At 40.5% G+C, this 16081-nt stretch overlaps 1 protein-coding gene across 1 annotated transcript in view; it reads left to right on the top strand.

Moving 5' to 3' along the window:
• FBXO15 (F-box protein 15) overlaps positions 1-15069 on the top strand; it is a 191982-nt gene extending 176913 nt beyond the window's left edge. The window contains 4 exon segments of the mRNA XM_030212777.1: positions 1403-1527; positions 2372-2521; positions 2523-2667; positions 14995-15069. Of these exon segments, the coding sequence (XP_030068637.1) occupies positions 1403-1527; positions 2372-2521; positions 2523-2651 (404 nt within the window). The 3' untranslated portion in view covers positions 2652-2667; positions 14995-15069.
• Positions 15070-16081: the final 1012 nt, after the last annotated feature.

Below are 16081 nucleotides of genomic sequence, written 5' to 3'. Positions count from 1 at the left end.
TTAAATGTATTCCATCCAGTGATTTGCCTTTTCTGAGTACTAGGGGGTGATGGAGGAGGTAGGGGCGAAAAAGCCATTGGCTATCCAGTAAAAGGACTCATGGAGAGACTGTAGTTTAGTTGTCAGAAAGTCTAGAAATGATTGTGAAGTTAACTGAGGTAACAGTGAAGACTGCAATGTGCTTTGAACATAGAGAGGCGATATTCAAAGCAATTTAAATGGCCAGGAGAGGTTCCTGGGCATTTAAATTGCACGTCCGGACCTAGCTGGGAATATTCAATAGCACTTAACTGGACAGTGTTGCGGAATATCCCCTCTAACTGCCTATTCAAAAACTGGCCAGTTTGTGGGTGGTCCAGGAGTGAAGTTAGGGCAGTGCAGCTAGCTAGCTAGTTAGCTAGCAGAGATATTCAATCTGCTAACCGGCTTTAGAAAGCGCATAAAGTTAGGACAGAAAAAAAGTTATCCTAACTTTATGCAGTAAAGTGAATCATGCAGCAGTCTGAATATCAGCCCGCCACTGGTTAATTTCTAGGTCTGGCCCCAATGTCCTGACATCCCCCCCCCCCCCCCCCCCGGCAATTCCTTCCCCCCCCCCCCCCCCCAGCACATCCAGAACTCCTGATCCCCACTCCTAACCCCCACCAGGACCCTCTTCCTTCCCACCCACCCCTGAATGGTTGCCGGACCTCTTCTTCAGGATGCCCTCTCCCACTTCGATCCACCCCCCAGCACATGCTCAGTTTCCATGAAACTGAGCATGCATGGGAGAGGCCCGTCTGCCTTGCATGCTCCATTTTTATAAAAACCAAGCAGCAGCGGTGGCTACCACACAGGAAACGATGCAGGCTGTGGGTGAAAGTGTGCTTCCGCTATTGGTGCTTAGGGACCGCCACCAGTCAGGAGCCCGAACCTAAATGGGGGCCCAAGCCTCCAAGGCTCCCTCCCATGGCTACGCCTCAGGCTACTACTGAAAAGTTGCAAGGTAAATCCAAAATCCCATTTGCTGTCATTTCCTGTTTCTTTTTAATGTCAATACATTTTATAGGTAAATAGGCCTATGAAATAGGGCCTGCTGTAAGTAAAGTGTGTTTAATGTGTATCGGTATGTGGTAGCACCTTTTGGTAATTTAGTGCTAAGTTTCTACATTTGGCAATGGAGGGTAGAGTGAATTTCCCAAGGTCACATGGAGCATCAGTAGGATTTGAATCCCTGCCTTCTTATTATCAACCTGTTGCTCTAACCACCAAGCTACGCTACTCCATTTAGTTTTTGTGAGTCAAAGAAAGGTAAAGTGTTTTTAAGGTCCAAATTAAAACAAAACCACATGGGCAAAAACTTAAACAAAAATAATAGTAAAGGTGAATCTTTCATGTTTTGATTCGTTTTTTTTTCTTTTAGATTACATTCGAAACGGCTTTCTGAGACTCAATGTTATAAGTATTAAAAACACTTCACAACATGCACCACTTGCAGGAGAAATTGGCCTCCCTTGGAAGACTGATGCATTTGAAGGCAATGTGCAGGTATATCAATCTTTAACAATGTGTTTTCTTAAAATACAACTGTCATTTAAAACATTTCTTAACCTCTTCTTTTGCTTTCCACACAGACTGACCTTTTTTTTGGAAAATTGAGTTTGTCTCTCTTTTAATTGGGGGGCGGGGTGGGGTGTTTATAGGCTTTTTTTTGTTTTTAATCAGGGCAGCAGAACATCTATTAGTTGGTCAGGCCAAAGAGACCATCTTCTTCCCTGGTCCTCCAAGTTTCTTAGTTCATGATGCTGTGTGAAGCAAAAAGCTGGTTAGGTTATTATCCCACTGCCTCAAACTGTTCCGCTTCTTGTGGTTTTAAACCATGTTTGTCTCTTACAGCTCCTTTATTGAGCCAGCTAGTTTGTTTCAACAGTAAGTACAGTAAACAAACCTCCAAATTGTAAAATAATTTTACAAAAATTTTAAAACTAGTCAAAGTACTTTGCCATTTTTTTTTTTTGTGTAGGATACAATTTGTCCCCAGCAAAGGTAGAGTGACCTTAAACTGTCCACTCAGGCAGAAGTGCACATTTTATCAAAATATTTTTCCTAAATTGAGGACACCACTTTGTACCCCTGTTTATTTTATTTTATTTTTTGGCTTGTTGCTGTTCAAGGGTTTTCCTGTTCTCTTCTGGGCCTTTAAATAAATAAACACACTGTTATATGCAAATTTTACTTTATAGTCCTAGTACTGTTTTTAGATTGGAAAATGGTGTTGAATATATTATGTGTGTGAATGATTTTTTACACAAAATATAAATATTATACCTGCTTAAACAACCCAAATTTGTGTTTTATGGTATGACCCTGTGGATGAATGTTTTGTTTGTAGAACTGTTACATGATGGATGTGACTCTTTTGGAAGAAGCAGGGAAACGTTTCTGGTGCATCAGTACCCCAGTCGGCATGCAAACTTCCACCAGACCTGACAGCTTGTTTGACTATATGGGGCAAAAGTTCGTTATCGACTATTGTGACTCGACTGGGAAGAATTCACGCAGAGTTGGTGTGGATGGAGGAAACAGAAGAATATTATATAATCAATCTGGTCCTTTATCTAAACTTGGAAAAAGTAAATGAGTGGTTTGGAACAAACTACTCTAGTGATTAGTTACTTTGTTTTTCAGGTAATTTGCTTAATTTCTCTCATTCTTGAAGCTGGATAATATTTTTGAATACTTTGTGAACATTGTTTTCAGTCTTCATTTTAAAATAGCAGTACCATTTATGAGCCTTTTCATTCTGCTGTTTGGAGAAGATATTATAGGGATCTAAGAGTAAGACAATGATGATTTATTCATACATTTTTAGCTAATTTTGAAAAGTTGTCAAAGGTCAGTCTTCATTTTGTGTTCAGAATAAAGCAATTCTGTCAGGGTTGCTAAAATGTGATCTGCTGCCCCATTAAAACAACTGTGGTACATCAGCAAAGTGTTACAAATTGTGCAACAGACTTGTCAGTGGCTTATCAGCATATGACTGCAGTTATCAGTGGAGAATCAGCGGTGGGGACAATTCAGATCAATATTTTTATTAGTGATAGAGATTAGAACTGAATATTTTCTATTTGCACAGTAGATACTCATGAGCAAAGCTTCCCAAACTGTGGGTCAGGACTCCAGTAGGATCACAAAATCCATGTTTGGAGTTGTGACTTTGAGTAAATGCTCTTTAAGTGCATCATTATTCAGATTTTTTTTTTTTTTTTTTGGTGGGGGGGGAGGCACACAGTTTTGTTTGACACAATCATGGGGTCATCGCCACAAAGAGATTGATATGCACTGCCCATGAGGACATAAACAAATTGATCCAAAAAGCACTAAGAATAGTTAAGGGCCTAGCACCTAAGTTTCAAATACATAAGAATGGTTGTGCACTTTAGGGAACAAAAATCCAAGGGAACATTATGCAATGGTGAGTTGTTATGAGATATTTATGTGATAAGTGCACAAATTAGGTAAAAGTTCTTTGAATAATCATATCTACTTTCAAGATTTTATTTATTTATTTGTAGCATTTGTATCCCACATTTTTCTACCTATTTGTAGGCTCAATGTGGCTTACATTTGCCGTAATGACGGTTGCCATTTCCGATTAACAGGATTACAGGTGGTATTGCGTTAAGGTGCATACATTCATGGTAACATACATGGAACATAATATATATGGAACAGATCATGGTATATATATATATATATATATATATATATATAATGTGCGTACATACATGGTAAAGAAGAAATACATTATGGTATTGCAAGAAGGTTCTTGAGTAATAAATTGGGTTGTAACATACATTTTGTCCTCGGCTATAGAGAAAACCCTGTTCAACATAAGGTTGAAAGTGGTAGTGCTTGATCATTAATAGCAAAGAGGTTAAGCAGTCAGGCGATAAAAGTTTGGTTTTGTATAGATCGTGTATAATATTATTGTTTAGTATTTAAGATGGATGTTGATGGTATGCCTTCTTGAAAAGATCTGTTTTCAGTAGCCTTCAGAAGATGGTTAGATCTTGCGTTGTTTTTATGGCCTTCGGTAGAGCATTCCATAGCTGCGTGCAGATGTATGAGAAACTGGTCGCGTATGTGGATTTGTATTTTAGCCCTTTACAGTTAGGATAGTGGAGATTGAGGAATGTGCGTGATGATCTTTTTGCGTTCCTAATAGGCAAGTCTATAAGGTTTGATATGTAGGTCGGGGCTTCCCCGTAGATGATTTTGTGGACCAAGGTGCAGACTTTGAACGTAATTCGTTCTTTTAGTGGGAGCCAGTGTAGTTTTTCTCTTAGGGGTTTGGCGCTTTCATATTTCGCTTTCCCAAATATGAGTCTGGCTGCTGTATTTTGAGCGGTTTGAAGCTTCTTGATGATTTGTTCTTTGCATCCGGCATAAATGGCATTGCAGTAGTCTAGATGACTTAGCACCATTGATTGAACTAGGCTGCGGAATACTTCCCTTGGAAAGAAAGGTTTGATTCTTTTGAGTTTCCACATTGAGTAGAACATTTTCTTTGCTGTATTTTCCGCATGGTCTTCGAGTGTGAGGTTTTGGTCAATTGTGACTCCCAGAATTTTCAGGCTGTCTGAGACCGGAAGTGTGTAGTCTGGAGTGTTTATGGTAATGGGTTTGTTTGTGTTATATTGTGAGGACAGGATGAGACATTGTTTTTTCTGTGTTTTTTCTGCGTTTAGCTTTAGTTGGAATGTGTCCGCCCATGAGTTCATTATTTGGAGGCTGCGTGTGATTTCATTTGTGATGGCAAAACAGTGTGACAAAGCAGTAACTAGAACCTGAGGAATGGTAGGGAGTGCACAGGATAATGTGTAACCCAGGGGTGGATCCAAATCTGACCCATTGGGTCATGGTTTCAGGTTTGCTTTCCTTGTCCCAAACTTACATATGGTCCAGTCTGCTGAGTCAGTGGTTATGTGCCTTAGCCACATAACCACTGAAGGCCCAAGATGTCTACCTTTGATGTAATTAGATGCATGCTTCATCAAAGATTAAAATTTAGGCCAAGTTAAAGAGCTGGCTCCATGTAGCTGAAGGGAGAGTCGTATAGGAAGACAGAGGGGTTGGCTAGAGAGATGCTGATTCTAGCTGGGCTCTGGATAACAGAATATGGGGGGGACCTCTCTGGCCTGAATCCCAGTCATGACTTTAGTGAAATGGAGGAGTAGTCTGATAGGTAGAGTAGTAGGCTGAGAACCAGGGAATACAGGGTTCAAATCCCACTGACTCTGCTTCTGACCATAGGCAAATCACTTAACACTCTATTGCCTCAGGTACAACTTAGATTGTAAGCACTCTGGGTACAGGGAAATATCTACTAAATTTGAATGTAACTCAACTTGAGCTACTGCTGAAAAGGCATGACCTAAATCCATTTAAGCAAATGTGAGCCATGAGCCAAAAGGTTTGCCCACCTTTGGTATAACCAGTTTAAAAAAATATGTAGTGACATGTCTTTACAGAATATTAATAAAACAACATTTGGCTTATTGCATCAAATTGTAAAGATTATACACCCATAAGGATATAGACAGAGTAAAGGTAATCAGGAGCAGGACTAAGTGGTTTAGAGTCTCCACCAAAAGGTTTGAGGTTTAAAGATTCAAATAGAAATACTTGGGAACTAACGAGAGGGTGATAAGAGACAGATATTCAAATACCTCAAAGATATAAAGAATTCACAAGTGGCACACATGTTTTGGTGCCAGGGAAATTCTAGAGCAAGAGGACACAATGTGAGACTGAAAATAGTTTAGGGAATAAGATTAAAAAATTTCTCAGAGGATAGCAAGTCCTCACATCATAGGTGATGTCATGATGGAGCTTGCACAGGAAACTTCTCCAAATTAGAATACTCTGGAAGCTTTAGAGTTGCTCCACGGTGCATGCATGCTACTTCTGCCTGCCACTTGTCCCATGGACCATCTCAATCTTTGTCTTTCTGCAGAGCTCACCTTATGATTCTATTAAATTTGTGCTTTTGTATGCTTCTCATGCCATGTCGCTGTTGTGTGGTAGTTTCAAATTTCCAAGTGTATTTTGCCTCCTCGGGAAAACCATCTGAGTGGTTTACAAATTCTGTAATAGGGGTAAGTATCAAATTAGGAGGAAAAGAATATACAAAACAGAACTACAGTTGGTTGACAGGAGAGGTGAAGGATGGAAGAGAAGGCAGATTCAGCTATGTGCTACAAACCAAACCAGGCGCAGAGCCTCGTGACCAAGGGTATTAATGCAATCTGACCCCAGTTATTCAAAAGCATCTGCAAATAGATATGTTTATAGTCCCTTTCTAAACCTGTCTAGGGACGCCTGTAGTCTAAGGTCCTGTTAGCATTTTAGGTTTTTCAATCATTTTCATGTTTTCTTTACTTTTTTTTTTTTTTTGCATCACCCATTGTAAGCCTTGAGCTTTCAGTTGAGTCAGTTGAATTCACAGCAGCTATTTTTCTAGATGAGAGACCCCAGAAAGAGTCCCAGTGGCTTTAAGAAGTGCACCCGATTCAACAGGACTATTTCCATTATGGGTACTCATAATTAGTGCCTGCAATGCTTAAGCCTGATCATGATCCCTTTTGTAAATTTTGTCCCGGAGAGATCTTTATGATCAAGAGAAACAGTGAAAACAAATTTTTGGCACTGAGAGGTCCAGTCTTTTCTCCAGAGACTATTTATCAAGCAGTTACAGACTTGGGAAAATCTGTCGATGCAAATTCAGGGCTCTGTGAGGAAAGATAGTTGGAAGAAAATGTTTTACAGCATGAAGAAGTAGGCTTACTCTTGTCAGGGTGTCAGGCGCTGACATGCTTGTCACTATTGCACTCTGTATACTTGATGACTGCTTTACAGTTTTTAGCCATATGCTTGGATGAAGAGCAACATTTGTAACAAATTTTCAAGGGTTTCTTCCTAATCCCTTGATGTTTCTTGAGAAGATAAGGTTTCTTATGTATAGGGCACTGTCAGTCTGGATCCTCTACTTTCTCTGTAGTAGGAGGACAATCAGACCCTGGGGTTGCTGTGAGCGACACATCAGTCTTATGTACAGCTATAGGCTTCCTTGTGTTGCTGTACTTCTTGACCTGCCTTTCATTCAGGAAGTAGCCTGTCTTGCCTGCTTCAGGTACATCAGATTTCAGATAAACTTCACAAGGACTGTGAAGGGAGAAAATGTCTCTAGGTTGTCGTCTTTATATTTTACACCTAATGATGACTATTTCTCTTATGTCATAAGGCTCCTTTGTTATAATCTTGTTCATGCCTCAAGCTGTATCCAAGTAGCACAGGCCTGGAAGTTTTAGATCAGCTTTGATTGCTTCCAGTTCCTGGAGGAAAACTTCTAATTCTTGTAACTTATTATTTCTATTTGTAACCTTTGAAATACTCCTTATTCTCTTAATCGGTGCCCTTTGAATAGCTTCTGGGCTGCCATAGTGCTGGTCAAGTCTTTCCCACATTTTTTTGAAACCTCTGTCGGGGTCATACAAATATGCATCCTGTAATCTTTTTCATGATCAACTGACTCAATTCACAGACATTTTATTATCAGATTCATTTCTTGCTTTGGGGTGGGCTTCATAATTGCTATGGCATCCTTAAAGTCAGATTTCCACCTTCTATACTTTTTGGGGCAGTCATTGAATGGGTAAGCCCCATGTTCATCATCTTTTTGCGAGCCATATATGTTGCTAGGTCTTCTCTCTCTCAAGTTTTTAGCCAATGGCAGTAGATACCTGTGATTGGCTGCTGCAACTTTTCTGGAGTCAGGCGTGGAATGTGGCTTGTTGGCTGCCTTTTGCTTAATCACAGGGTATTTAGCTGATGCTCTCTCTTTATTTGAGCCCAGTTCCTGCGTGGTATCAGAGTCTGTGGTTGAAATGAAGCGTTTCCCTTGGTGCACTTTTCTGGAGCGTTGGTGCACTTTTCTGGAGCGAGAGCTAGTGAGAGCACATACATATGTATGCGAGCATGTGGATCGCTGTGGTGGCAATTCACCTCCATAGCATGGTTTGCCATAGGCTTGGTTTTTTCAGGCAAGCTAGACTGTAGTGCGGAGGGGCGTAGTTTTCTCTAAATCTGATGAACCTTCTGAGTCAGACTGTGCCTGTGCACTTCTATGTGCTAAGGTGTAAGCCTTCACATAGGCTGCAGTTTGCTTCTCATGATCTTCAAAGGCAGTGTAGCTAAGCTTGCTGTCCCCACTATCCTGCTTTGTGGCTGCTTCAAGTACCTTAACTTGGGCCTCAGTGGCAGCCACTTCTTTCGCTTGTTGGTGCAACTCCAAGGCAATGTCAAACTCCGCCGCCTTACATTCAGCAGCACCTTCTGCTTTCTCTTCTAACTTTGCTTCCTGTGTGCAGTACCAGCCACTGCTTTCTGTTCTTCTATTTTAAGGTTCTCTATCTTCAGGGCTGCTTCCTGCTTACTATAAAGAACTTGTGATTTGGCAGCCTCTGCTTCCATTTGCAATTTGATAGCAATAGAAGCCCATATCAGACCTGCTGGAATGGCTTGTCCTGTATGATTTTTAAATTCTAGATCTTCTATAGGTGCCAGAATATTGGGACTCATTCTCTCCTGCAGGATTTGTGTGAGTTTTTGTGGCTTTAATTGCCTTTGTCACCATGGCCTGGTATGTGAGATCTGAAAGCTTTCTGTCTCTCTCTCTCTGGGCTAAGCTACCTTGTGTATCTTTTTCCTTTTTAGAAATTTGCAATATTCGTTTGACTTGTGCTGGTACTACATATAGATTGACTGAACTGTAATTTCTCTATATTACCCGATGGAGAGAGAAAAGGGGGAGGGGGACTACCAGCCCAGTATGCACAGAGAACCAGGGGCGTAGCTACGGGTGGGCCTGGCTGGGCCCAGGCCCACCCAATTTCAGCCCAGGCCCGCCCAGCGCCAGCCCCAGCACCCATTGCCGGCCACTGCTGCTTTTCCTGTTGAGCAGCAGGGCCGGCGCTACAAAAAGAAGAAGCGCTAACGGCGAGAAATGTTAAAAAAAAAAAAAAAAAGCGCAGCACCGTCCGGCAGGCACTGTCTCGGCAGCCTTGAGGCATTGGCTGCTGAGGCATTGGCTGCTGGCTCGCAGGTTCCTCCCGTGATACAGAGACACTGGTTAGAAAGAGGGAGAGAGACATTAGATGGAAGGATCAGGAGAGAGGATAGATGGATGGAAGGATGGGGGAGAGAAAGAGGGAAGACGCTGGATGGAAGGGTAGGGAGAAAGAGGTGACACTGGACGGAAGGATGCAGAAAGAAAGAGGGGAGACTACTGGAAGGATGGGGAGAGAGAGGGGAGACTGGAAGGATGGGGAGAGAAAGAAGAGAGCTGCTGGATGGAAAAGGAGAGTAGTGAAAGACTGGAGAATAAGAGGAAGGGGCATGGGGAGAACAAGGGTGAGAAAAAGATGAAAAGCCATAAGTAGATGAAGGAAATTAAAGAATGGATAGTAAGAATGAATTAAATCAGGACAGAGAGAGAGAGGCAGAAAAATATTGAAGAAAGCAAAGAAAAAGGAGAGAAAAATGAGAAATGGCCAGGAAACCGTGGCAGAAGAGTTAAGCGAAAACGAAGGAAAGCAGAATCTAGAGACTGGGAGCGACACAATTAGAAAAAGTAAATGGCCATACAAGAAAGGTAAAGAAAATAATTTTATTTTTAATTTAGGATAAAGTAATATGGTACCTGTGTTAATGAAGTTTCAGAGACCAATACTTCCTTCCTTAGGTCAGGCGAGGATACCGTAACAGCATTATACTGACCTGAGGCAGGAGGTTTTGGCCTCTGAAAGCTCATTGAAAAGGGTGTTAGGCTATTAAATAAATTTTCTGAAATCTGATGCACTGAAAAGCAGCACTTTACCCTGTGTGACAAATGCATCTGGCTTCTAGGAGAGATTCCACTAGAAGGTCTTACAGATTTAAATGGAGGATGTTTGCTTTCTGGTATCATAGAAGAGCCCTAGACTCTTTTTCCTATCCCACACAAAAACTGCTTGAATATCTTCTACATTTATCTGATTCACCACCATGCAGAAGGGAAACAGAGAAAAATGAAGGCAAAAAAAGACTATATGGCCTATCCAGTCTGCCCTTCCATGCCATCTACCCTCCCTTTCAGTCCCTTAGAAACCTTCTGTACATCATTCAGCTGGTCACTTCATGCATCCTTGTATATCTTTAATTGTTCAATTCATGCAGGGTTTCATTGTTGAAGCCTCTTGCAATATTTTGGGACCTCAACATGGTATTAATCCAGCTGATGAATACTTAGTCCCTTCAAGTCACTTGATACCTGTGATATGAAGCACCTGATCTGGAAGGTCTTATTTTGGTGGCAGTGGCTTCAGTGCTTAGTGAATGAGCTCTTGATCCACTGTTCACTTCTTAAAATTTTACTTTTTTATATACTGCCTATAAGTCCTAAAGCTATTGAAGCTGCACATTCAGGTACAGTAGGTATTTTTCTGTCTCTGGAGGGCGCACAATCTAAGTTTTGTACCTGAGCCAATGAAGGGTTAAGTTACTTGCTCAAGATCACAAGGAGCTGCAGTGGGATTTGAACTGGGTTCCCATAGTTCTCAGTCCACTGCACTAATTATTAGGCGGCTACTTCACACTGAATTCTTTAACAGGATGGTTCTGCACACTCATCTTAAGTTTCCTCCTAAGGTAGTGTAAGATTTCCATCTTAACGACTCTATCATTTACCAATATTTTTCCCCCAGACCTCATGCCCACAAAGGTGAAAGCCCTGTACACACTGGACTGCAAGAGATCCTTGGCGTTCTATTTGAAATCTACCAAAGCCCTTAAAATTCCACTCAATTTTTTGTTTCTTTTGACTCAAATAGGGTAGAGACTGCCATCAACTACTATCTAATTGACTAGCAGACTACATTTCCTTTGCTTACACCAGGAAGGTTTGACTCTTGAGGGTCATGTGATCTCACTGTGAGAGCTACGTTGGTGTCAGTAACCACTCGAGATCAGCCGGCATGGAGGCAATTTGCGAAGCTACGACATGAGCATCTGTTCATACATTCAGAATCCACTACTTTTCTGAAAAAGATGTCTTTCAGATTATCTTCGGAGATTAGAATCCAACTCCATGCCCTTAGCCCCATTTTTGGGGACTAGAATCCAATTCCATGCCCCTTGGTCTATTTTGTTTTCTGATTCAGGCTGCCTTCCAAAAAAACCTCTATTAAAATTGCAGCTAAAATCCTATTTTGTAGTATGTTTTTTCCCCCTTATTCTGTTAAAGGTAGCCTGTAGATAGGAAAATCGCATGTGATGTAAGGACTTGCTATTCTGCCTGTCCTCAGAGAAAACCAAGTTACTTGGAGCAGGTGTTTTCCATAGTGAGCAGATTATAAGTCCTTATATACCCGCCCACCTCCAGAAGAAGTAGTATTTTCCTTAAGCAGACTAAGGTAGTTTCACCTGACATCAGCAGGCAGGAAGTGGTACACATGCACAGTAGAGCAACTCAAAAGCCTTGAGTGTTTTCTAAACTGGATAAGTTTCCTGTACAGGGTGTGTTGGTAATCTCACCTATGGTGTGAGGACTTTGTATCCTGTTGTCCACAGAAGCACCTGCTTACAGGAATTGTAAGTAACTTTATTGCCTTTGCTGCTGTACCAGTGAGAATAATGAATGTAAAAATGGAATTTTTAAGATAGTTCTATACACCTTTCGTATCAAATGTGTATTCTGATGTATAGCAATTTTACAAGTTTGTTTGCTTTTATCTTCACCATAGAGCCATAGTAAGAACATGCAAATTAAAGCAAAAGAATTGAGCCCAGCTACCAAGCTGCTGTCTAAAACTCTATCTTTTCAATATGCATCCTGTAGCTGTTCTAGGCCTAGGGTTATCATATGTCCGGATTTACCCGGACATGTCCTCTTTTTGAGGACATGTCCGGGCAACCGGGCGGGTTTTGCCAATCTGCCCGTTTGTCCAGAAATCTGGACAAACGGGCAGATTGCTAGCCTCCTCTCCCCTTACTTACTAGTGACCTCTTCCGCCTTCGGGGCAGGAAAGAGCCCCCTCTTCCCTGCCCGGAGTGCTGCCCTGAATGCATCCTTCCTGTTGCTGATCTTGGCGCTTATTCAAAATGGCCGCCGAGAGTTGAAGTGACCTCGCGAGACTTCAACTCTCGGCGGCCATTTTGAATCGGCGCCGAGATCAGCAACAGGAAGGATGCATGCAGGGCAGCACTCCGGGCAGGAAAGAGGGGGCTCTTTCCTGCCCCCAAAGAGGTCACTAGACCACCAGGGCAGTAGTAAGGTAAGGGGAGGGGGGGGGGTGACGGGGTGTGTGACAGGGAGGAGGGGAAAATGTGACAGGGGGTGAACCGAGGGCGTGAGGGGAGGGGTGTGAAAGGGGCGGGTGGGTGTGTGGTGGGGGCGCGGTGCATGTGTCCTTTCTGGGGGGACAAAATATGGTAACCCTCTCTAGGCCAATTGTGCTGAGTTAATATTCGCAGTTTGGATGTTGGCCTAATATTTCAGATGGTTAAGTTCTGTGCGCTGCCATGGAAAAGTTGGGTGATCTACTTCCTGATTCAGTTAAGGCTGAGGATGATGCAGAAGCTGTGTTCACAGCCCTTGGAGGAGAGTGGATGTAAGAGAAATTCATGATCATTGCTTAAGGATGACATTTTATGACTGTAGTTGAGGCCTGCAGTGATAGAGGTCCACAAGGTGGCCTGCTGCACACTCTATGGACCAGGACCATCATTGCAAGAACCAGAGTAGATATGTTTGGGAGGATAGATATAGATAATAGAGAGATCTATATATATCTTATATAAAAAGAAAAATCCTTTGCTAGTTATAAATGAAGACTTTGTGGTTTGGACTGAGCTAGAATCACAAAGCAAAATCAAAAAGAAAATAAAAGCAATAACAATTTGGAGATTAAAAGGATAAAATTTTAATGTGACTCTGGGAACTGGCTTTATGAAAAAGAGACATGAATATAATTGCTGTAATATAATTTTATGTCATTTTAGTTATAACCTTGCAGTTTTTTTTTCTTTAAAGCCAGTATTGCTTTGAGTCACACTGGAATAGCTGAATATGTGAAGATTCTGTTAGAAAAATTATTAACATTTGTATAGCGCTACCAGACGCGCGCAGCGCTGAACACCTGACACAGAGAGACAGTCCCTGCTTGATAGAGCTTACAGTCTAAAAAAATGTCATGCTTTTCTACTTATTCCTACACCCTGATATTGGACCACAGTTTAAACTGAAACCAGAAAATCCAATCTCAATAGCCAACTGTAAAATATTTATAAATGTGAAAAGTACCCTCTTTTCACCCAAAATGGATCCAGTATCAGAAGGATCTCAAAGTGATTGATACATTTTCTTCATCAGGTACTTCACATGTGGCACTTCACCATGCTATATATTATTAATTGTGATTGTGAACATACTCAAACTCAAAATCTAAATCACTGTGAACATAACTCAAAATAAGAGTCAAATACAACTTCATATGACTTATCTGTTGTGCCTCTTTAAAGTTTCATAGCAGGCATTTGAAGAGACAGCAGCAGTCATTCTTCAGATGCTGGCAACCATTTCTATTCAGATAAGTCATATAAAGTTTTATTTGACTCTTATTTTGATTGCAAGCACAGTGATTTAGTTTTTGAGTTATATTTACAATCACAATTAATTGGGCACAGTTAATATATAGCATGGTGACCCTATGATGAAAGAATATTTATTAATCACCCCAAGATCCTTCTGACATGGGTCCGTTTTGGTGAAAAGAAAATCTGAGGGTACATTTCACATTTATAAATATTTTACAGTTGGCAGTTGAGATTGGATTCTTTGGTTTGGGTTAGTATTAATCCCAGCAATGCTGTTTAGAAATACGATCTGTCAGTGGTTCTTGGCCACCCCTTGGGGCAAACCCATCCAGTTTGATGTTTAGGATGTCCATAATGAATTCACATGATATATAGTTGCACCAAGTTGTGCTGTAGTACATGCAGAGATATGGATGTCCTGAAAACTCATCTGGTGGGGGTGTGCCTTAAGGACTTGTTTGAGAACCATTGTGTCAAGATAATACAAGGACAGCTTTGATTATAAGTACAGATGCATCCTGATATTAAATATAGATATACTGTGCACCTTGGTATTTTTTTCTCCCCCAACTTCCCTGTAAACTTACTGTCCTCCCTACTATATTATGTGATTAGAATGATCACATGCACACCAGTTATTACAGAGCCTAAGATATACGATTTTATAAGCTGTAGTCCTAGTGGTTGCATAAGAAGGCGGTTTACTCCTGGCACCTCTATCTGCAATATCAAGCTCCTCTAGTGCTGCTTAGTGTCCAAGGCTTTTGATTTCTCTCTTCATGACACATTCTCCCGTGATGTTTGGTTTCTTTTAATGGTTCCTAGCAGTTTCCTCCATGGCTTTCAGCTGCTCTTCATGACAATTTGTCTCTTTTGCCAGCTCTGCTTTTTTTACAGCCCACAGTGGCAACTAGTTTCTCCCAGTGACTATTCATCCTCAGGTTAATAGTACTAGGAAGGCATATCTCTTAACTTGTTCTTTGTACTATAATGAAAGAATATACATGCAAGTGTATGTAATTGCACATAGAATATGTTTTATTATCTCAGTATTTTGTCAATATTAGTGGCTGGAAGTTTTGTTCTTGCATTTTTACTTGTACTGTTTTTTGTAATAGCAGAGGCCTATTAATCTTTGTGCTCTATGCTTCAGGGAAATACAGTCTTCATTTTCTTTTAATATTTTTTTAGAAAATGATTGTTGATGCAGCTCCTTAGTTTGTACTATCATGTGGAACATTTTAAGGAACTGTAGTTGTTTTTGTTTGAAGTATTTCTAGTACTGAATGATTCTTCTGTCTTTTTCTGTATCACTGACAGGAATAATGGCTTTGGTGACCCAAGAGATGGTCCATAGTTTTACCTGAAATCTAGCTGTAAATAATGGTGTTTTGCTAGCAACTACAGGATTCAAAAGAAGAGTGCCACAGTTATCGTTGTCTCAAGCACAAAGAAACGCAAAGAATATCAGCACCTGTCATGGCTGTTCCATCACAAAAATACTATGTAAAATGTTGGAAGAATATTGTACTTTCTTGCCAGCAGTGAGATGAGCACATGGACAATAATTGATATCAAGAATTTTGGATATTAAATGTGTTTTTGTTCTGATTTATAGAAGGTCTAATGCTTTAACCACTTAAGTCTTGCCATTCTTACCACTCTATTTCTTTGTTTCTAAAACTATGAAGCGCTCTTAGATGGGAATAATGTCAGTTTTATGTTAGAATAGTGATTGCTCTTGCAGAGATCCATTTCCAAAAAGAAAAAAAAAAATCTATTATTAGAAGAAGGTAAATGTTAATGTATGTATACCAACACAAATGTTATTTTTAATTATAAAGCCATTATGAATGTTGTCATGACTACAGTGATGCATAAGACGAGGTCATTTCTGGAATGGGAATACATACTAATATAAACATTTTTGTTTTTGTTTGAAATGGTGCTTGTTTATTTTGAATCTGTATGTTGATTTATAATATACTTTATATGAAAAAATTAAACTGGATGCTTTACAGGTTTTGCTGTATTTTTAAGATTTGGGTTACTTTATTTGCTTGGCAGAACTGATGATAGTTATTAGTTTAGGGGGAAGTTTGTCTTTTTTTATATCTTTTCAAGTTCAATCAGTTAAGTTGTTTTTTTGTTTTTTGTTTTTTTACTGTATATTTAGCTGCCTAAGTGCATGTATTGTCAGGGACCCTTTTTGGACCCTCTTTTTCACCATCTTTTTCCTTGAATGCTGTCTAAGTTCTTGGGACCTTCTCTTCATAAGGGCATTAAGAGTCTAGAATCAACATAGAGAATGTCTACTAAAATATGACAGGTTCTGCAACACAAACTGCACCAATCACTAGGCTACTCCAGGGACCTGCTTCTGTTCTAATAGGACTGGTCATAACAT

The sequence above is a fragment of the Microcaecilia unicolor genome, chromosome 1, assembly GCF_901765095.1.
Source record: "Microcaecilia unicolor chromosome 1, aMicUni1.1, whole genome shotgun sequence".
Classification (NCBI taxonomy): domain Eukaryota; kingdom Metazoa; phylum Chordata; class Amphibia; order Gymnophiona; family Siphonopidae; genus Microcaecilia; species Microcaecilia unicolor.
This window is presented reverse-complemented; position numbering and strand designations above follow the sequence as displayed.